General features: G+C 36.7%; 2 protein-coding genes across 2 annotated transcripts in view; one reads left to right on the top strand and one right to left on the bottom strand.

Moving 5' to 3' along the window:
• Window positions 1–643: 643 nt before the first annotated feature.
• On the bottom strand, window positions 644–6,272 carry LOC115245159 (protein unc-45 homolog B). Its single transcript, XM_029823308.1, has 5 exons — window positions 5,726–6,272; window positions 4,931–5,370; window positions 4,330–4,659; window positions 3,797–4,237; window positions 644–3,339 (listed from the first exon to the last, which is right to left on the bottom strand). Exons 2-5 carry the CDS (start codon window positions 5,348–5,350, stop codon window positions 1,711–1,713), a joined length of 2,820 nt encoding a protein of 939 aa, XP_029679168.1. The 5' UTR covers window positions 5,351–5,370; window positions 5,726–6,272; the 3' UTR covers window positions 644–1,710.
• LOC115245165 (RNA pseudouridylate synthase domain-containing protein 2-like) overlaps window positions 1,305–22,235 on the top strand; it is a 128,782-nt gene continuing 107,851 nt past the window's right edge. Inside the window, 4 exon segments of the mRNA XM_029823320.1 lie at window positions 1,305–1,365; window positions 6,553–6,675; window positions 6,748–6,859; window positions 7,953–8,224. Of these exon segments, the coding sequence (XP_029679180.1) occupies window positions 6,553–6,675; window positions 6,748–6,859; window positions 7,953–8,224 (507 nt within the window). The 5' untranslated portion in view covers window positions 1,305–1,365.

The raw sequence follows: 22,235 nt of genomic DNA, 5'->3' as shown, positions 1-22,235 counted from the left end.
TCGAGTATTTATACATTTAGAGAAGAGTTTACACTTGTACATACATTTATTATAATCTTTTGAGTTTACATTGTGTTTATATAGTGTCATTATTATCGAAAGTTTGCTTAAAAATCTTGCTTAGAAGTTAATCGCGGAATATCTTATTTTGATTGAATAAACTGAATAAAGAATCGAATGTGATTCTATTGAAATAAAATAAAATATTTATATTACATTTTTATTTAAAAAAACATTATATTATTATATTGAATACGAGAAAGCAAATTAAAAAATCTACTCTAGTTCACAATTTTTCATTGTTAGTACAATATAATTGTATTTTTATACAAATAGAAATACCAAAGTGGTAAATTAGAACTATTATAAAACATTTATATATTTTACATTTTTGAAATATTTTACTAGATATTTTATTGCATGGGATCATATCTTTATTGCATTTTTAAATCAATATTGTTTCTGCTATAATTAGAGACAATAATTAATAATATAATTAGAGACAATAATTAATAATAATTAGAGACAACATCAGAAACTTTATATAATATATCTATATAGGATTCTTCCTAAATAAAATAAATATCATAATGGGAATATTAGATACAGGTATTTTTATATATACAAACAGACACACATACATAACTTTACATAAATGTATATATTTTATAAATAATTTTTGATCTTCTTTAAGTTTTGCATTATATTTGCTTGTAATACTGTAGATTTTAGTAACCATCTCCAAATTTGTTGAATGATTAGTATTATTATTTTAACTTCACTACAACATTGATTATAAATCAAAATTATTAAACACAGAATAAAATAAACAATATATATAATCTAAATTTTCATTTATTTCTTATATATTTTTTAATAAATTAAATATTCTCGAGTTTTTACATTAAAGACTTCATAGACTTTTGATAAATTTGATGGATGTTTGTCTTTTGAAAAGTTGCACGTATATTTTAATTTCGTTAAAACAGATGTATGTTTAATAAAAGGGTAATGCAGAAAGTTTTTCTTTTTCCTATTCCAACATTCTCTTTTAACATTTTGATAATTTTTACTCTTACTTTAAATGTGAAATCTAGATAATTTTTACGCCAGAAACAAAGATAGCATGTATAAAATTTCTCCACTTTGTTTCATCAACATATGTACCAAAAATAATAAGATATTAATTTTTTTGAAAATAATTTTTGACAAAAATTAATTCTAATGTATGTATATATGTACACAGATGATAACTACTGAGAGTGTGCAGATGACTATTAGTGAGGATCCTACAAATGACTTGGAGATCTTTCTACAAACATCACTGTGTATCGTTCATTGCCAGGTCAACAATTTGTTCTGCAAGTAAGTTTAGAATATTGTATAGCTGTTTCTTTGTGTATGTGTGTGTGTGATGCGATTTTATGAACTTTGATACACAGTTTTCATAATATATACAGTAATTCAGATTGTACAACTCGCATAATTAATTTTTTATTAGCACCATTTTTATAATTTGATATTAAATTTGTTAAAATCTTCTTTTAATAATATTTATCTTAAGATGTAATGAGCAAATTTAAAATTTGTGAAGTCTTTGGTTGCATATATTGTCATATATTTTTAACAATAAATAGAAATGTCACTTGACTTGACAAGTTTGTGACATTTAGATTAGAATTGAGGTCAATATATTCATATATGATTTGTTTAATCGACATGTTCAATATTACTAGTGCTTTCTGACGATTCGTTTTCATCAACGTTTTTCTTGATCAATTTCCATTTGGCAGCAGCATCCAAAGCAGTAGATGCCAATTCTCTGATTTTTTTGTTTTGTATATTATCGTTTTTACTCAATGCCATCAATATTTCCATTATATCCGTTTCAATAAGTTTCGCAGCGACCTCCTTTGTGCTTTTTATCATGTTCAGCACAATTACGACACCCCTATGTTGTACATCACAATTTGGATTGGCGAGCAAGAAGTGTAGAGACTCCAGCCAATCTTTTGAATCAAAAATCTTTTCGCAAGTCTTTTTGCTAGCTGATGTTAGCATCGCCAGAGCTCCAGCCGCTGCAATACTAGTATCTTGATCCTCATCTTCGCACAGTATTACAAGATACTTAATTCGGTCATTTTCTTGTTCGTAATATCGGATTGTCTCCTCACACATTACCAAATTATTCATTACTTGCGTGGCCGCGCGCCTCAGCATGTCGTGCTCTTCGTACATATAGGCCTCGATTTTCTGGAATCCTCCTTCCTTCAGTATACGTTTTCGCACGCTGTCACTGACGCCAGCTAGATTGCACAGAGCCATTAGACTTTCGAAATTCTCGAGAGCAGAACACTCTGGATTCAGGAGATTTATAAATGGTCGAACGACCTCCATTATTCTCTGCCCAGGAAACGCGACCTCGGGGTTTATCGTGATTCCTAAACGAGCCAGAGCTTGCGAGGCTTGCTTTTTTCCCTTGTCCGTGTTATCTAACGCTAACGGTAATAAAGCCTTCGCAGCACCCTGTTGAACGATTATTCCTCTCACTTCTTGTTGACTGCATATCGCATTAAAAACGCGCGCTATCAATTCCCTGCTATTTTGGCTGTCCGTTTTAGCGAGGCTGACTAGAGCAGTGGTTACACCAGCCTTAGTTAACGTGCATAATCTCTTATTCACAAAGTCGACCTCATCTAGTTCGTGTTCTTCGGGAATATGATGTTTCGCGAATTTTGCCAACTCAACCATTTCGGGTATGAGCTCTTGCTTGTCATAAGCATTGCACAAGTTCACCAATGTTGTGACCACGCCATAAAGAACAGACTGATCGCCAGTTTTGGCGAGCTCGATCATAGCTTGAATAGCCTGTTGATCTTCTATTAATTTTTCCTTGACTTCGGCGTCGAAAGTGAGATATGATAAACCCTCTATAGCCCATTTTCTCATATCCTTTTCCTTCTTGGGATTAATCAAGAATCGTCTGCAGGCCTCAGCCAATTTTTTCGTTGCTCCGTCCGCAAACGGCCTGATAGTCGCATCTGTGCCTCCCGAACTTCCTAACTTACACAATCCCACTAATGCTCGGACGCGGATTGAGTCATCCTTAGACTGATACAGCTTCTTTAATATATTTACACCTTGATTTATGATCGCGGTGGCCTTGTCTTTTTTGGACGCGATAGCAACGATACATTCACAAGCGACTTTCTGCTGCAATAAATCATCCGTCCCTGCCATAACGAGGATCATTTCCAGAATCCCTTCTTTAGCTACAATTGTATTTCCAACATCTATCGGGCCCATCAATAAAGTCGTTATCGCAACTACTATACGAACCTATAAAACAGTCAATTAATAATCCATTAATTTTTATACAATATATTTTATGCAATATAGAATACATTTTTTTTTTTTGCAGAAATATTAAGATAGCTATCATTTTAGAGTATTTAACAATTAAAAATAGAAAATCTTTGATAAACTAAGCTTCAGTACAGATGATAGTCATATGTATCAGTGAAATTAAAATGGAATTTGCTAATAATAATAGAATTTCAATTCGAAATTTGCAAAGATATAATGCTAAGAGAAAATTGAATTAAAGCCATCTTTCTTATTATTTCTGTAAAAAAAATTAGTTCCAAATTGGCCACAGAGATTGTGGTTAAAATGACATCCAACGATTCTATAAATGTCTTATTATATAATTTAAATATTTACATAATTTAAATATTTATATAATTTAAATATTTCTTAGAAAATTAAAAGTTATATAATGTCACAAAATGTATACCTTCGATTCTATATCGGGTGTAAGTAATTTATCTTTAATAAATTCTTCAATGGCATTTCTAAATCGGTCCTTAGCAGCATCATAGTACATGTTCTCGTATATTCTAGCCAAACATACACTGGTTATAGTTCGTGTAGAAGATGTAATGTCCATTGAGGATTCATACTTGTATTCCTCCATTTCACTAGCTACTTCCATCAATCTTTGCAAACCGCGAAGTTCGACCAATCGTTCGGCCCAGTCTAATGCAGTGTAATGAATATTACGCATAATAAGTTCTATTATTGCATCTCTCGCAAGACCTGTTATTGTTCTATTTGTTACGCTGTACAATAGGCATGATAGAATTGTGTCTATTTCTTTCTTATGCGCCTCGCATAAAGTCTTGTCAGGTTTTGAATCAGGCTTATTCTCCATACCACTATAAGTATTCAATACAGTCTGAAAAGAAAACACATATAAGATAAATTTCCACTCATACATACACATTTCTATTTGTACAATAATAATATATTTTTGATTAGTATAATCACCTGTAAACAGTATTGAGATGCATTGACTCTCTCTGCAAGCTTACTGTTTATCATTTCCAAAAACCAAGGCAAACCGATATCTCTTATAATAGATTCAGTTTGATTAATATTATTTTTACATAATTCGCCTATAATACGGATTGCACTGCAGATTATTTCCCCGTCCTCTCCCACTTTCACAAATTTTGTTATTTTAGATACACCTTTTTGTTTGAAAATCTCTTCTGCACCAGCCCTCTCACGTGCAAGCACAAGTAAATTATTCATAGCAGTTTCACGCTTCTCTTTATCCATGCTCATGTTAAAGGCTAGGTCTAGCATTTGTGATACCTATAACATAGTATATAAAATTAATTATATAAACAAATTGTATTTATATATAACATAATTTTCAATACAATATATCCACCGAAAAAAGATTAAATAAAAATACAACAAAAATAGCAAAAAGTTTAAATCATATACAATATGTATTGGCTAAATCAAAATTCTTACTAATTAAATAAAAAATATGTTACAATATGTTTTATTTATATTAACTGGATAAAATTATTATAAATAGGTCAAATTAATAAATTCCTTTACAATCATATATACTTACTTTGGCACTAATACGTGACATTTCTTTATGTCGTTCTTGTACAATTTCATGTAAACGTGCTGCTATAGGCTGAATAGATTTATTATTGGGATCAGATAAAATAATATTTCTTGCATCTCGATATGCCTCTTCAAACCTCTCCAATGCTTCAAGTGCCTGACATCTACGAAATAAGGCCTTGGGATCGTTAGAACATATCTTTAACGCATTATCACAGTCCTTGATCACTTTCTCATAATCAAGTAATTTTAAATAAGCGGCAGCTCGATTTTTATAGTATATCGCTTTCTCAGCATTATCTTCCTTTACTAAGTTCAGTGCATTTGTATAGCAATCTAATGCCTCTGACCAGTTGCCTTTGTTAAATTCTTCGTTACCTTTCTCCTTCCACTCTTGTGCAGTCATATCTGATTTTGTCATTTTATAACTACAAGATATCTCTATAACATAAAATATGTAATATTGTATTAAATATTTGAACATGGAAAGATTCCTATGATCCATGATAATATAATATATTATACATATTTCTTTGAGTATACAAAATAAAAAAGATGTACAAAATATTAGTAAATCAAATACGTAGTTAACTATACAATATATAATAACTATAATTAATAATAACTATACAATTTTTAGAGTAACATTGAGAAGTCTGTACATAAATTATCAATTATTGCAATAATTTTTGTTATAAAAAGTTTGTATTATTTTTGTTAAACATTAAGAAAAATAACAGATACACAAAATGTTATGGAGATTCTAATTTAAAAAACACACACACACACATTTTACCTTTTGTAGAAAACTTTTAGAAAGAACGAGCTTTTTTCTAAGAATACAGCACTATGTGTGTGATTCGCTTCTTTTCTAAATTTTCTCACCGGCGCGATTCAACTTTGCTCATCCTTAGAATGACACTAGAGTTAGCTCGTATTATAAACGACATAGAACTATCCAGACGTTTCGTGACACATTCGTGAAGGTTTATTTTCGGCGAAATGCCTTCGATATACATAAGTGGGAGCATTAGGTTAAAGATAGACCGAATGATGCTTCCGGTCTGCCGGCGTGATTTAATTATATCGCCGATCGAAAATTCGAATTCGATGCGACGACGACTTATAGCGACATATATTTCTATATTTTTCGTAATATTTCGCTATATCGATCATTTCTTTAATATGTTTACTAAAACATCTATTTCGAAAATCTTATCTTAGATAATAGCTCCGTTTTAATTGCACTTTTTGTACTCATTTTTCTTGTCCATCCAAAATTTGAGACGCATTTCCGAACCAAGCGCAACAAGTGCAAGTGAAACGAGCAGAATCCAATTATATCCCGTGATTCGACGTCTCGATATTTTCGATACGTCGATAGTGGCAATTGCGATTCTCGCAGTCGTAAACGAAACACGGAACACGCGCGTCTTTTTCTATTTTTCCACTAAATATATTTGATTATATCAGAATTTGCGTAGTATTTCATGTATGAATAATTTTATTTGATATAAGCTCCACACATATTTTTCTTCGAATGACGTAATAATATATGAACTGATACGTCGATATATTATCAGACTATTTACAAGTACGATAACTGTATATCCTTCACATCAGATGGCGCAGTCGTTACGATTCGGCGACTCGACAGTCCTATGTCGGTTCACCAGTGCTTGGCGCGTTGAGATATACCGGATTTTCTCGTATATTGATATGACAATTCAGAGATTGCGAATATTGGTAAGAAAAGTGTCGGCTTATTGTATTTATTACGGAGTTCGTATTACATCCACGTTAACGTGTTTCTGCCAGTTTGTTTGCAAGTACAACTTCGCGAGGATTCGAGTCATTCGAGTGTACTTCGATTCGTTCTACAATCATCTCATTCGCAAGCTGTCGAATCGGTCGCTTCTCCTCGACAAACGTAAGTAACTTTTCATTCGAGTTGTAATCAGGAATAAAATGTCAATTGCCAGATTTGCGAATCGCTGATACGAGGTAAATCCGCGCGAATCTAACCTAACCTAACTTAACCGGCCGCGAATGTAACCGTTGACGCGCGCCTCTCATCGGAGTAGCCATTCGCGTCACATGCGCGTGTTACGTTTTCGTGTGTACGTACGTAAAGGGAAAAAAGGGTCGTGTGTATATAAACATGCGTAAGTACGACGCGATTCATTATAAGCGTTATATTCTCCTGACTCTGGTCGGCGTTCGTATTTTCTGAACGATACCATAAGTGTTCTCTCTTCTCTCCCACCCTTTCTTCTCGTTACACGGGCCATGTGGTCGGGGACACGTGCGCTCGTTACGTATGAATGAAACGTCATTGGCGCGAGCTTGTCCCGGGGCCTCATCATCCCCATCGATCGAGAGGTCGCGGCGATTCCGTCTGGTTCGTCCCGCGCCGAAATGATTAATCGCGCGTTCCGTCGTCGAGCGAGATAAAACCGCGGCGGCCGTCACGCTTTGATATTGAGGCGCAGTGATTAATCGCGGGGGAGGATGGCGATGACTCGGAGAGAGAGAAGGGCGAACTGTCGTTGGCAGTAGTGTATATGTATATGTATATGTATGTGATGTATCGCGTGGTGCACGAACGCGATGCATATTCATGATGTAAAGGCATTCCGGCGGGGATGATATAACAAGAATGACGAATCCCATACCTTGTACATGCCAACATACATTCTCGGGGTTTTAAAACATTCGCGTCTGTTACATCGCGATACACGATAGCGTTTTTTACCATCCCATTCTCAACTCGTCCTTCTTCATTTCCCTTTCCGTTTTTAACACGCCTCGTATGAATTCCGATCTACTCTGAAAAGCTTAAATAGAGATAGCAGATTGATTGATTTCCACTCTGTGCTACAAAAATGAAGATTGATCTCTTAATCTAAATTTTGTAGTAAAAAATATCTCTACGCTGGAAGCGCATGTCACCGAAAGTATTCAAAAAATAAAAAAATTTCTTAAAAAAAAAAAGAAGAATTAAAAATATAATTTTTTTACAGCTTCCAGCAATCGTGTATCTGAATTGCCGCCTGGACAAGTCGGAATCACGAACGATCGTGTTGACACGATTATTAAGACCAAGTGGACGCGCACAGCCGTGTCGGACACATTGACGGACATATCTATCGACATGGTGGAGACAACCGTACCGACACAGGCTGCCGATGGACAAACGCAATTTGGTAACGCACGTCATCTCGACCCGTCCGACAGCATTTTCGTCTTCAAAAATACGTTGTCGGATTACGAGGAGCCGCCGTCCGACGAGGAGGTGAGTACATCATCTCGATTTTTACTGCTATCGCTTCGCAAATTGCGATAGCTTCCTGCAAACTTGATAAGAGAGAGAGAGAGAGAGAGAGAGAGAGAGAGGGAGAGGGAGAGATGGCGAGGTCGCAAAAACGAGACGTCAATATATTTTTTTGATATGTCGCTATCGCATTTGCTGTTTTTCAGCGTCAATTAAATAATATTTTAGTAAAAAGAAATGTATATATTTCGTCTTCTGATATTGCGAAATACGAGTACATTGAAATAGATATATCATTTATTTTCCTGCACATGTGGAGATAGAGTTTCCGCATGGCAATATGCGGAATTTTCAAACGAGTCGGAATCTACCGTTTTAATTTGTCGACTAATAAATACCGTATTAATTCGTTTTTCTCATCGCATTTGGATTAAATTATAACTGCCCGTTTACTTCAATTCCCGAACTAACATCAAAGTATTTGATATAACTAAATCGGGATTACACTTTTATTTTTGTCCATATTACGAAACAAATATTAAATAAATTATAAATAAATAAATAATGTTAATATATATATATTATTTTATTATAATCGAGATTATATATTTTAGAGCGTTTTTCAATATGCTAATAGCGGAATTTGTAATTGGTTTGTTCGGATAGAGAATTGGTTTTGATTGATCTTGAGCAACAACTATTAGGGAAACGCGCATGTACCTTAGATTTTTTAAATTTAATCAGAAACATTCGTCTTTTTTAATACGAGATAATCAAATCTCTAACATAAATGAAACGTGCATATTAATGGAATTTTCTACACGTTTGTTGTATTTATCTGATCTAATGCATACATTGACACGCTGTGCGTGACGTAAAAGTTACACGAGAGGTGCGAAAAGCCGCGTGATGCTATAACATATTTGGCAAATAATGGCCTACGTGTGTGATGTATGTTGAGAAGCCTTGGAGACTGGCTTTGGATCGATGTTGGGTCGCCGTTACAAAACGAGGAACGATAAAAATACGGGGGACGATTTTTAAAGCACGACTTTACGGTCGATCACATGGCGGCGAATTAAATTATTCCGCTCCACATTTTTCTTTCAGTCGCAAGGGACGCTCGTGCGTTCTTTCCCCTCTCCCCTCTTTCTCTCTCTCTCTCTTTTTGATGCAGTAAAGATACCGCGCGATGCAAACGTTTTAATACCTGATTGCTTTCCACTTTGCATGCGAGACGTATCTCTCGTTCTTGGGGGGAGACCCTTGACAAAATATATATTATTCAAAACTATCTATCTCACATACATAACCGCTCGTATTTGAAATATGTTTCCGATATACAGCAGTAAATCATGACTGAATTATCACTGCGATAAATTGATCTTTCTATTTGTATAACGCGATACACAAATGATTAAATTGTCATGTAACGTAATAAAATTATCGCGAATTATCCGTTTATCTCGCTTTCTGAAACGGATATAATATATAAACAATGGAGGAAGGGAATTTATACTTTACATAGATAAAATATATTAATTAGTTAAATATATTAAGTGGTTAATTTGGTACATTCCCGAGTTAAATATGCATGTCATTAAAAGGTCGTTAAACAGGTCGCTTGAATAACATTTGCTCGGGAATTTTCACAAAAGAGAGCCCGCGATGTGGCCAACAGGCGAGGATCTTATAAATCATTTCGTTACATTGTCGATTATGAGCCATTCGTGCATAATGCATAATGCTTTCGTCGGGTTAGGTCGTACACATTCTCGTGTACTTGGGATACCCTATAGAATATCCATAGTGTATCTCGGTATTTGGTCGCGTGTCGCCAGTGAGCACCATCGTGCCGCAGCGCCCGATAGCGCCAAGATAAAATGTTGCAGGTGGACCCATACAATGTGTCGCAATGTGGTGTTATTTCCGAAAATATCCTGCTCGAGTTGCGAGTTATACGAAAAAACAGAAATAACCATTCGAGATAGTGGTCGGTTTGTATGCGTGGGAAGTGAGTACAAGTCCGATAAGAATAATCAGGCAGGTGTATGTGTGTGTGCGAAACTGTTCAAGAATATTCAGGAAAATTATGCGGGGAGAGTTGGTTGCTCTAACAGCCTTGCGCGTTTAATTAATGTTAAATTAAAATCCAGATTAATGAAATGTTGAAATTAAAATTGAAGATTTTGCTTTTGTAGATTATAATTGTTGACTTTAATAACGAATACTTTTTACGAGGTACAAATTCTGACATCACACGTTGACATTAAAACATAGAAAATAATTAATATCGCGTAATCTAATTAACGCGTGTAGGTAGGAGTGGCAAGAGTGGCAAGAGTGGATAATTGTAAGAGCGCTGAGGAACGAGGTGAAATTACGACGCGGGGTCGAAGAGAGAGGCGAAACGTTGAAACGGAAAATGAAAGACGGAAAGAGATGTATAACGGTGAAAACGATCAATCACTCGAGAGGACCAGAATGGTTGTGCCACACGGCTGCAAATAACACCTCGCGTGTATGCGTGTGTCGGCCAAAAGCATCGCGGCGGTACGTATTACGAGTTACTGCTCTCGGCTGTTTCTCGTCACTGCGCCGAACGTGAAATGTACTATTCCTTTTTTTTTTTCTTTTGTCCTCCCTTTAACAGCTCTTTAAATTTTCTCATTAGGCTTAACGCACATGAGCGGTTCTTTTCGCGGCAATGGCGAAAAAAATCGTCATTTTAACTAGAATGATGAAAGACCTGCTAGTATATTGCACTAGAAATTATTTTAAAGTAATTATAAAGAGAGTAAAATATATATATATATATATAAATGATATAAAAATATTATAATTATTATACTCAAAAAAGTTGATTTATATAGAATTATCTGATGCTATTATTATTGAATTGAATTTTCTTTTCAAATGAATTAAATTTATATATTTTATATATAAATCATTTATATATTTATACAAAAATATAAAATAATTTTTGTTTCTTTTCTATTTTATAGAACAAGTATTGGGTTGATAAGAGCCAAAGTGCAAAAATTTATATTTAATATAGTTTAATAAACAAATAGAACGTTTTGGCCCTATTTCAGACCATCATTAGTAAATGTATGTCAAAATTCATATGAAATTAGAACATTAATGTTAAAGTGAGTCCGAAATACCTTAAAGTCACGCATAAGAAATGATATATGCAATTTTCATAACTGCCTAACTTTATAAGGTATTTTTTATATATAGTTAAACCAGGAAATAAAAATTTTTACACCCTAATTTCTGTGCTTTTTACTTTTTTGTTCTATATTGTATAAGTAGTTATCTTTTTATTATTGTTGATTATTGTACTTTCTATTTTATTTCATTTCTATTTTATTTTATTTTAAATAGTCTTTTTAGAAATTTTGGATCTAAAATTATTTTAAATTAAGTTATTCAACTCTCTTTCTGACATAACATAAAGTTATTTTTTCTAAGTTTCTTTGTGATATATTATTTTATATTATTTTAATTTTAAAAATAAAAAATGGTAACTTAAATAATCCATAGTTCAAAAGGTCATTATTTATATGTACGTTTACACATAGTATATTTACTTTGCGCAATACGATTCCTTTGAATTTGATTTCCAAAGCAGTTTCTTTACTGCTAGTATACAACGATATATAAGCACGTATGTTTGATATGTCCGCGTTTCATATGATATTATATCGCCGCGAGAATGATACGTGGGTTTTTAAAAATTGTTTTTATCCCGAAAGACATATCACAAATTTCTGATTTTAATTGTTCGAAACGTGTCTATATGTCAGAAATTCTGAAGTTATTACGAAATCAAATTACATTAAATATTAAATTAATTAAATTAATTAAAATACATTATTGTAACAAATCATCATCAACTTGTTCTATTTCAAAGTTGTTCTATCACAAAGTAATTGAAAATCTTGGCACATATATACTTCCTAAAAAATTTATATTTTGTTTTGCGATATAGATTTAGGAGATAAACGATTATAGGTTTCCTTTTTATAAATCACGCGGAGAAATGAATCTGAACAATTTTTAATATTATTGAAAAACGGTAATAAAAAAAAGTTATTTCAGAATAATTACATAAATACCGAATACAGAACAGTGCATAATGCGTTTACCTAGCATATTATTGCCATCGCACGAGCGTCGATTTCTTTGCAGTTGCTCTTTAAGCAGGGATTGCTTTTAACCTTTGTATACTTATGTCAACGTATGTTATGAGAGAGATAATGGACTTCCCCGGGAAAAACGTTCCATCGTTCTCTGATCTACGTCGTGCCAACCACCAACGGTTATAATTCTGCCGTCAAACAACATATAAAGATTTTCCAAACGAACCGATTAAAATGGTACAACGCCGTGCTGCCAAGACTCATATAATGCGCGTGTTTCGGTAGCTAACAATAAGTATAAGGAAGGGACAAGGGGAGGGTGGAGGGAGGAAGAGCGACAGTCGCTTATTTTGCTTCACGAGTTAGACGAATTGTTCATTAATGACATGATTATCGAAGCTTTGGATCATATCACTTATTTGCCAGAAAAGCTAGCCATTAAATATATATCCCCCCGTTTTTGCTCGAACCGTTCGTCGGATGGCAACGACACGTGTGCCGTTCAAATTTTGATAAGCGTGGTCAGACGAATCCTATTCGCCTCTATCGAAAGTTTAAAATTATCGGCCGCGAGCGCGACGCGTTCGATGATGAAATAGCCGAGACCGCAACATGCCGATGAGATTTGTCGAGTTTCTGATAATTAAAACATATGAATCATTAGCTTTATGAAGTTTTAACTAGAGTTTAATTTCTCAATCGACCTATGTCACGAATAATGTTTGTCAAATCGATTTTTAATCGAGCTCCTCATTTCATGAAGATATCTTTATCGTCTATTATAACGATGTTAGATTAAAAATAGAACTAATGGAAAATTTGATTATTTAGATAGATTTCGTCATGTGAGATAGAAAATTGAAATAATTGCCTTAAGAATAGTTAGAGCGAATCGAATAAACTCGAAGAGTTTGACGTGCGCGGCAGCTGTTTGTTAAATACTTACACACGGCATATCGTCGTGTATTGTCTTCTCTATCAATCAGCATGCGACGATAGGTATGTCGTCTTGATTTAGTTTGCTTTTAAAATTAAATTAATTTGTCTCGCACGTGGCTCCGAGAATTGCTTAGCTATGAAATATCATGCCTCGAGTTTGCGCGTTGCCGCTCAACTATCGGATCGTAAATCACAGTATATTTCTATACGCCTGCCCTCGATAATCCATTGCGAAATAAAAATACACGTCAGCGTAACTCTATTATCATATATTAGCGCATATATTGAGAAATTTGATTTTTTTGCTCGAATAAAGTTTTCGATGGAAAGAGGAAAAATTGACTCTGATCTCATCTGTGGTATTTTCATTATCTTCGCCTCTGCCGCGTCCCGTGACAGCGAAGACGCTTAAAGAACTAACTCAAGATTATTATATATGATTAATGCCGAACTTGTCACGGTGCATAATTTGCGTTTACGACGTTCACGCGAAATTTTTCGAATATCTTGGCGCTTCGATAAAATTGGCGGGCGATAGATCAATAAAAGCGTTGTTAACGGCGGCAAAGGAGGGATCTAGGCAGCTCCAGCTGTGGTTTATTTCGGGTTTTAGGTCCGTGGAGAGATGCACGGTGTCTCGTCTTTAGGAGCACACGCACGCTCGCACACTAGGGTTCGGCGTGTATAAACGCGAGAGAAATAGATTATTTAGTGGCTAGTAAAGCGCGCGCGGCCAGTAAAGACTGCTTTTCTTGTCGTTCAATAAGGTTGCGCACGACAATCGTAAATATAAATGCAGTTTCACAATACAAGCGACAAAATGGGATACTTACGCACCTGTCACGATCCATCTGTAATTAATTATACGAGCGTATTTAATCTGATTGGTGAGAGAGCAATCGTCTGTTTTTTTTTCGCGATAAAACTCGATAAATTGCACTGACGTGGTTTTATTCGCGGACTATCCAACCTGTGTTCGCACAACTAAATTTCGTACTCCCCAGCCTCGTGTTTCCCGCGTTGTTGTGCGACACGATGTATCACGTGATGTTCACGCGCGATTTTTATACAGGGATTGGACGAGGCTTAAAACAACACGCGCGCGCGAATGCAATCGCATTCGGAAAAAGTGCAAACTGGAAATTGGTTGGCTCAACGCGACGAGCAATATATCGGCGGGGAAGCTTTCGGTCGCTTTGTTAAGTTTTTACAGCCTGTTCGTTCTGAAAGAACGGTCTGTTGGCTCCATTTTTTTGTTTCCTCTGCCGGATACACGTTCTCTAATGGCTTAAAGAGCGCTTGGTTTCGTCGTATAATGTTTTTTAATCCTTCCGGAACGATAGTGACATTAAGGGCTGTACAAAGAACGCCGCATTTTTGAAAGGGTTGATGACAAGTCCTTCTGTGTTTATATCGAGCCGTGCAATTTATTACTACTTTTCTGCACCTCATGAATAATACGTTAGCGAAATTATTCATAAGTCACACTTTGCGTGTGCCGGATAAAACGCGCGTCGCAATTTCTAAAATAGGTATAGCCATACGACGGAATGGCGTGATACCGTTCGCGAAATTAAAGGTTAATTAATCCTTCTTAAAACGACGAAAATCTTGCGATGGATTTTGCGTTGCGAGAATGATGGATGATAATTTATATTGAAATATCAACCATGTAACATTTCGGAACGCGTTAACAAAAAGAAGAAGAAGAAGAGAAAAATGAGAGAAGTCTCTATTATTCGATCTCTATTATTACTCTAGTATTTTTTATTCGGAGAATAATAGCACACATGACCATTTTAATAGATCCCCTCGATTCCTTCTCGCCTCGAGATTTCGATCAGGAGATGCGACTGTCGGGAACGATCAATGATAATGCTTAAAGCTGAGCGATGACCGTAATATCCGTCCACAAATCGCGTTCAACGACTGTATTTAGATAACTATCTCTATCTAACGCGGTTAAGAGAGGAGAAAACCCGCTAGGCACATCTAGCAAGGTCACGTTCGCGTGCCAGCCGTCGTTTCTGGATTTTCTTAGGTGATATACGTATCCCGCCGTGCTTGAGTAGTTTGGAATCTATCTTGAGCCGCGGAAACCCCTAAGCTCCCCTTACTTCGAGTATCGAATCGTAACTTTTGAGCTGTAGATATCGCGGATCACCAAAGATCACACTGTCAATCACACATTTTATCGTGTTATGAAGCAAGAATCCAAAACAAATAATTAAAGAATTAACGATAGTTGACATCACTAAAAAAAAAATTTTAATTTAAATTTAAAAAATTAGCAACTTTTTGCCATTATTTTCATAAAAGTTGGAATTAGTCACGATTTTAATTACTGTAAGCTTCCGATAATTTCCGGTCGGTGTCCTTGAGAGACGTCGGCATAAAATGTTTATATGGGGCACTGCACCTGCTAATTTTGGCCCATCGCATCGACACCCCGTGGCGAAGGAGATTCGATCTCTGTGCGGTTTGCGAAATAGGAAAGGGTGGACGGGCTGAGAGGGGGGGACATGGCATTGAAGATAAGCAGAGAAAGGTCGCGACAAATTAAGCGCATATCCTGCACCTGCATGAATACGTGACTCGATTTAGCATATAACGCTGGCGCATAAAAGCCAGAGAAATTTTTCACGGATTTTCAAAATGTTACGAGTACGCGTGTAGATACATGTATTTATCGATAATTCGACGGTTATTTATAATAATATTTTTAATCGAGAAAGAATAAATGATCCATGCGAGAATAGCAATTCCTTCACGGATCTCAAGCGGAACTTCGCGGTAGAGACCATTCGCCAAAATGTCATCGACAAAACTAGTCATTCTCACGTACCAACATAAACGCATCCAACCGGAAGACCATTAGATTATATTATTATATTAGGTTATATTTCAGGAACGGCTACTTGGAAGGGTTCTTTCCTTTATATCGCTTGCGGTCTAATAACTTTATGCCATAGATTTGTTCAAATATAGTTTTACTATATAGGCTCTTTCTCTTCGTTTTATTCCTCATTACATTAATTTTGTCATTTTATTTATTTTATTCGATTGTACGCTAACTTAACTTTGGCCAGTTTAATAGACGCGTATAACGCGGCGATTTTACATGCAGGTATAGTTTAATATTTATGTAGTTTATATGCTCATTATTATTATAATACAGTAATGCACTTGTGTATGTGTGCGAAGCTGTTAATTATCTAGTATCAAATTAGAATATAATCCTCTCACGCGATAGCACTTGCTTCCGTTCATAATTTCCGTGAAAACGAGACTCGTGTAATGGAGAGAACGAGAAGAACGATATAGGGAGAGAACTCCGCTGTCAAATTTCGCGAAAATCGTGAGCGGATGGCGAATATATTTGGCACACGAGTTGTCACACGAGCGTAACGCATAAAGGAATGCGATGGGACGAGCTGATTTACGAGATCCACGATAGGACGGATCGCGTGAATTTCCGTGGGAATATTTTCCCTCCCCTTTATCCTAAATCAGTTTAGATCGTCCGGCGCGTAGGCGCGACGCAATCTGACTGCGATTGATGTCCGCGAGGAAGAATTTCGAATTTATCGCTCCATACCGTTCGGAGTCGCATTATATAATTGGACGATCACTATATTTACGCCCGGACCATTGTCGCGCTCGCGCGTTATTGCGTGTGCGTTTGTGTAGGTGTACGCATTTACATCCCATTACTGTTTGATGTATGCATGCTCATTGTGTCGCGGCCGCGACATGTCGAAATTACGCCAATCAGCGGGCAGTCCGCCCTCGCGCGGTAAACAAATTATTTTATTACAGTCAAAATGTAATTTCTCTCCTTCCGCGACAGGGTCCAACGCGTTAATAAGCAACACGGGCTTTTGTTATCTCATTAAATAATAACGCGTCCGCGAACGGTGTATTCGACAATCCTTCGTCTTATTGTTCCTTCTATACAAACAACAGGCACCGGGGGAGACGTCGGTTAAATCCGCCGCGTGCATCCAAGAGCAAAAGTGCATCTCGCAGCGGTGATTCATGCGGGACGATTTATTAAGTCGTATTAGCTAGCGACTCTAGCGTCTCTCGGCGACCCGAAAGAAAGTTCCGTGATGATAAAATAGGAACATAGGACTCCCTTTTGTCGGGTCGCGCTGCTGCGCCCTCGTCTAGTCGGTTTATAATTATCGCCGCCGTCGCGTTGCTGCGGTTCCGCGAGCGGAAGGTATGTATCGCACGCCTGTACGTATCGCACGTACGGACCGTTCGTCCCGGCGTCTTGGAGGAGACGAGCGCCAGGGTATCTCCTGTGGTCCGTTACGTCCAACTATTTCTGTACTATACGTCCCGTAGTAACGGGCACACTTCAAATGCAAAACTATTGAAGCTAATCATACACACGTGTATCGTTCCAAAGTAAAATATTATTTCAAAATTTATTTGTTCCGTGAAGTTCATAGCTACAAATACTTGGAGGAATATTTATTTGAAATCCATTGAGATAGTAATTGTCGATTGAAATAATAGAAATGTTACAGAAATTTTTATATGAAATAATATTAAAAATTTACGAACTAGCATTGAGATATTTCAAGTATTTTATTTCTCTTTATTTTTTGTTTTAAATATTATTTTTAATGTTATACAACCAAGAAAATAATTGCAAAATTGATCGCGAAAACAAACTCGCGTTTAGAATAGCCGTAAGAAAAAAAATGAATAGAATGAATGCGAATTCATGGAAAAAAAGTATATTTAAATATATTTCGCTGTTCGTATAGAATGGGAGGAAATAATTATTTTAGTTATGAATACTTGAATTCTCTAACGAAAAATACATGTTTGAAATATTTATTTCTGATCCGCTCATGAAATTAATTAAATATTTTAAATATGATCTTAATCAATATATAATAAAATTAATTTTTTGTTTAATTATTTATAATCCAGTAGAAGAATTTACGTAAATCTATTTATTTTCTATTTAAAATACTATTTTGTGTGCTCTGAACAGCCGCATCCTCACGTGACCCGCTATTCCAGTTATGTTGTAAAAAGATTTTGACGTCTCGCGCCGAGACGTTGAAATCAACGACGAGTTGAAGGCATCGTCCTTCGCTGCCAAAAAGCCTCCTCTCGGAAGACGTTTTCGTTTTTCCTGATTTACCCACGTCGTTTCTCGTAATTTCCTCTTGCTGGCATCGGAATCCGCACAAACATCATAACTTCCAACACCTACTTATTTCAGTTAGCCTCCTTTATTTGTTTTGAGGCTTTTGCTACAATTGCGTGCACAATCGTAAAACCCATATAATTAACACCACGGTGTGGTGTGTGTGTACACATATATTATATCACATAGTTGACTCTTACGTAAAAGTCTTGAAAGATTCTGACAGAGGTGTATTGCGTGTGTTACAAAGATAAATTTTACCGCATATTCTTGTCTCTCGGTTCACTCTATATTCCTATCTCCACCTACTTACAAAGTTACGTAGGAATTGATGGGATCTGGTCGAGTATTGCAAGAAACAGGAGATATGTAGAGACAACCGGACAGATCTTATCTCCCGCAACAAATCGCTACGAGCTACAATACATCTCAGTAATTATTATTGTCGTAGAGGTATATATATATATATATAAACCGCGATAAGATATTGCGCAAGGATTAATTGCCGGAATAGAAACAGAGAACGCTGTGTTTGAAATTATTTAATAGAGCGGATTTCGAAGTCTAACAACTTCATCTTTGTTCGTGATATACGAGAGGATGTGCGGAGAAATCAAGAAATCAATATTTGATTGACTTCAATATTTGACTTGTGATTTTGCAAATATCGTGCGACGCGTATCATTTTGATAAAAATCGTCTCTTCATTATTTAATAATTTTCAACCCTTCGTAGAATTTGCCCCTGAGATAATCTCGGGATTCCGGAAATTTAGAGAAACGCGAAATTTAGAGTGCGATCGCGTGGATCTCTCGGACAAACATGTATTTTCGTCGCGCGGATGTGCCGGTTATGATTTTCATGAACCATAATTCTGACAATATTCCGCATAAGTTTTTTTTTTTTTTTTTTTTTTTTTTTCACTGAAACTGAAAATAGAGTTCGTCTCGCGAGCGTGTGGCCGTGACTGCGCCGGATTTATGGGAGCTGCCTGAGCTTCTCGCCGATTCCGAGTGCCAACTCGGGCATTGTTATCATTCGTTTTAACGACTTACGGGCAAACTTTGTCTCTCGTTTCAACATGCGGGTGAATGCGACTACGCGCTTGGATCGCGCGCGATGGATCCTCTTCTCTCCGATATCGTTTATATCCCATATCCAAGACAAGGGGAGAGAGAGAGAGAGAGCTCTCGATTTCCGCCTCGCGATCGGTTATTCCGACGATATGATCGGCGTGCGTCGCGCTTCGAAGATTCCGCGAATATCCGCCGCTCGGATTCGGAAACTCATATCCACCGCTTCTGTGTTCTCTGCGATTCGATCGATTCTCACGAGATCGTATAGATATTTCCCCGTTATGAGAGAGAACATTTTTCTTGTCATTTTTCGCTATCGCGAGCGAGAGAGAATCGCGCGCTCTCGTGCTTCGATAATGTCACATCAGTCTTCTTTCCAAATGTGAAAGATTGGAAAAGATCAGGGAGTAATGGCATTACTCCCTGGGATTACAGCGTGTTTTTGGCCGGATAATCCATCAAGAAGCTAATATCTTGATTGTCACTGCGAATAGAACGCCAGGATTACAACGATTCGAATGCTGTTTTGCGATCCAATATGAGAAATCGTATCTTTAATATACTCTCTCAAATCGTGACGTTAGAAAATAACGCGGCCTTCGTAGTTTCTACTATTCGACGGTACCTCGCTTTCTTAACACGCAAAAATGATATATATCCAGCTAATCAGTTATTTTTACGTCAACTCGACGTCGACGCGACGTTGACAAGTCTATAAAGAAACGCTAAATCAATTTTGAGCCGGTCACGCAGTTTCCCGATACAACGAAAGCCCGGTACTAATAACGTTACATCACGCTCGCCTTGTTTCACGGGGTTCCTCACGTTGGGCGATTGCCATACTGGATTCGAACATTCCGAGCGTGATTTGATTTTCGGTTTTTCTACTTTTGTCTTTTTTTTTTTTTTTCATTCCGCTTATCTGCGCGCGTGAATTTCGACGCACGAGAGCCGATCAACCTTGCGCGAATAGTGAAAGTCGATTGCCAATGCGAGGTTTCGGTCCAGCGAGTCGTGCTTTGCTCTCCTCTTTTTTTCAGTTCTCCGATTTTTTTATTTCCTCTTTTTTACGCGGTAACTTGCGTCCGCGAAAGGGGAAGGAGTCATAAAGCGATAAAATTGTTCTCATGCGACTCAGCTGGACTCAGCTTGTAGAGAATTGCATTTTATATATTTACGAGTACAACAGAGCGGGTCGTTCTGTCCGCAACGGTTGATAGATAAAATTCATGGCGTCTTCAAACAAATGTTTCTTTTTCGAGAAAATGCCACGATAAATTTTCGATATATTTCAGGCATCGATATTAAATTGTCATTCTCGTTAATCGCAATAATTAGACAATTGTGCAAGTCTGCTTGGTTTGGAGTTTAATTATTTACACTCCGAATAGTTTTGTTCAGCACTGTAATTATTAACGTTTCGTAGCTTACGTGAGATTCGCGCATTGTCGAGTTTGACAATGCATAATGCCATCACGTGGATAATTTCGTCAATACTTTGCGCACGAAGCGACAATTACATTTGCCATATGATTAATTTATGGAATTCGACTCGTAGAGTGTTGAATTATTAGACACGGGGAACAAAGGAGCAAAGGTAATTCAAAACTAATTCTAATATTTCCCTGTAGAGATGTATTACAGAGTACGTTTATATATATATATATATATAATATATATAAGTACCGTGTGAATCAGTGCAATATATCGCTACGAGTTAATCATAATTGCAAATATGTATGCATCGTACAAAATTTCATCACGCGATATATACCGTAGAGCGAATAAAGCAATGAACAGTGAATGAAGCTTATATACGTGTCGACAAGAGTGTAATGCGACGGAAATTGTTTATATATTTCAACGAGAGATTTGCGCCGGTACTCTCGCATTCGATGGGATGATACGGGACGTAAAATATCGAATCGACCACTCCCGATGATTGATCAATCGCGACACTAAAAGGGTTTCGATATCCCATTTCCACGAGCGACGTATGAATTATGATCGTACGCCGTGTGTCGAAAACAGCGCGCAATCGAGTGTAATATGTCGGTCAAGATACGACAGAGAGTTAATAGGTCATCACGCGCGATGGGAATGTCCAGCTGAATTTCTACGAGGCAATCATCTCTCGGGCTCCCATCGGACTGTGCGTGGCAATTACTTTTGTCTAATCGGAAGCCTCGCGGGCCTCCTACCTGCGTAATATCATCTCGGTGTCTTACGTCATAGTTTGCTTCGCTGCGCGATCAGTCATTCATTCTCTCTCTCGCTCTCTCTCGATTATCTATCCATCTTATTATTTGTCTATCTTTGCCTTGAACAGTAACGTGTGCTCTTCTCGTGCAAATCCTCTCTCTCTTCCTCTGTTTGACTTTCGACGTCGTTCGAAAGGGGAAAGGGAAATGACCTTGCACTAGAAAGTGACAACGACATTACGTTCTAATTTTTTCTTGACAGAGAGACGAAAGGATAAGATTTGACAAATGTCATGGCGAGAACCTTGGAATTTGTGTTTTTATTTTGATACAAGGAAATGTCGGGGGCCGTTGTCATCGGAAACCGACGATCAGTCGGTCGATCTCTCGATTTCTCGCCAAAAACGAGAATTAAAATCTGGACCGCGGCCAAGACGCGTTTCGACAACTCCCCCTTCTCAGTTGCGTTTTCGATCTTCGCTGATTATGAGGGGC

The sequence above is a fragment of the Formica exsecta genome, unplaced genomic scaffold (genome assembly GCF_003651465.1).
Source record: "Formica exsecta isolate Colony F162 unplaced genomic scaffold, ASM365146v1 scaffold122, whole genome shotgun sequence".
NCBI lineage: Eukaryota > Metazoa > Arthropoda > Insecta > Hymenoptera > Formicidae > Formica > Formica exsecta.
This window is presented reverse-complemented; position numbering and strand designations above follow the sequence as displayed.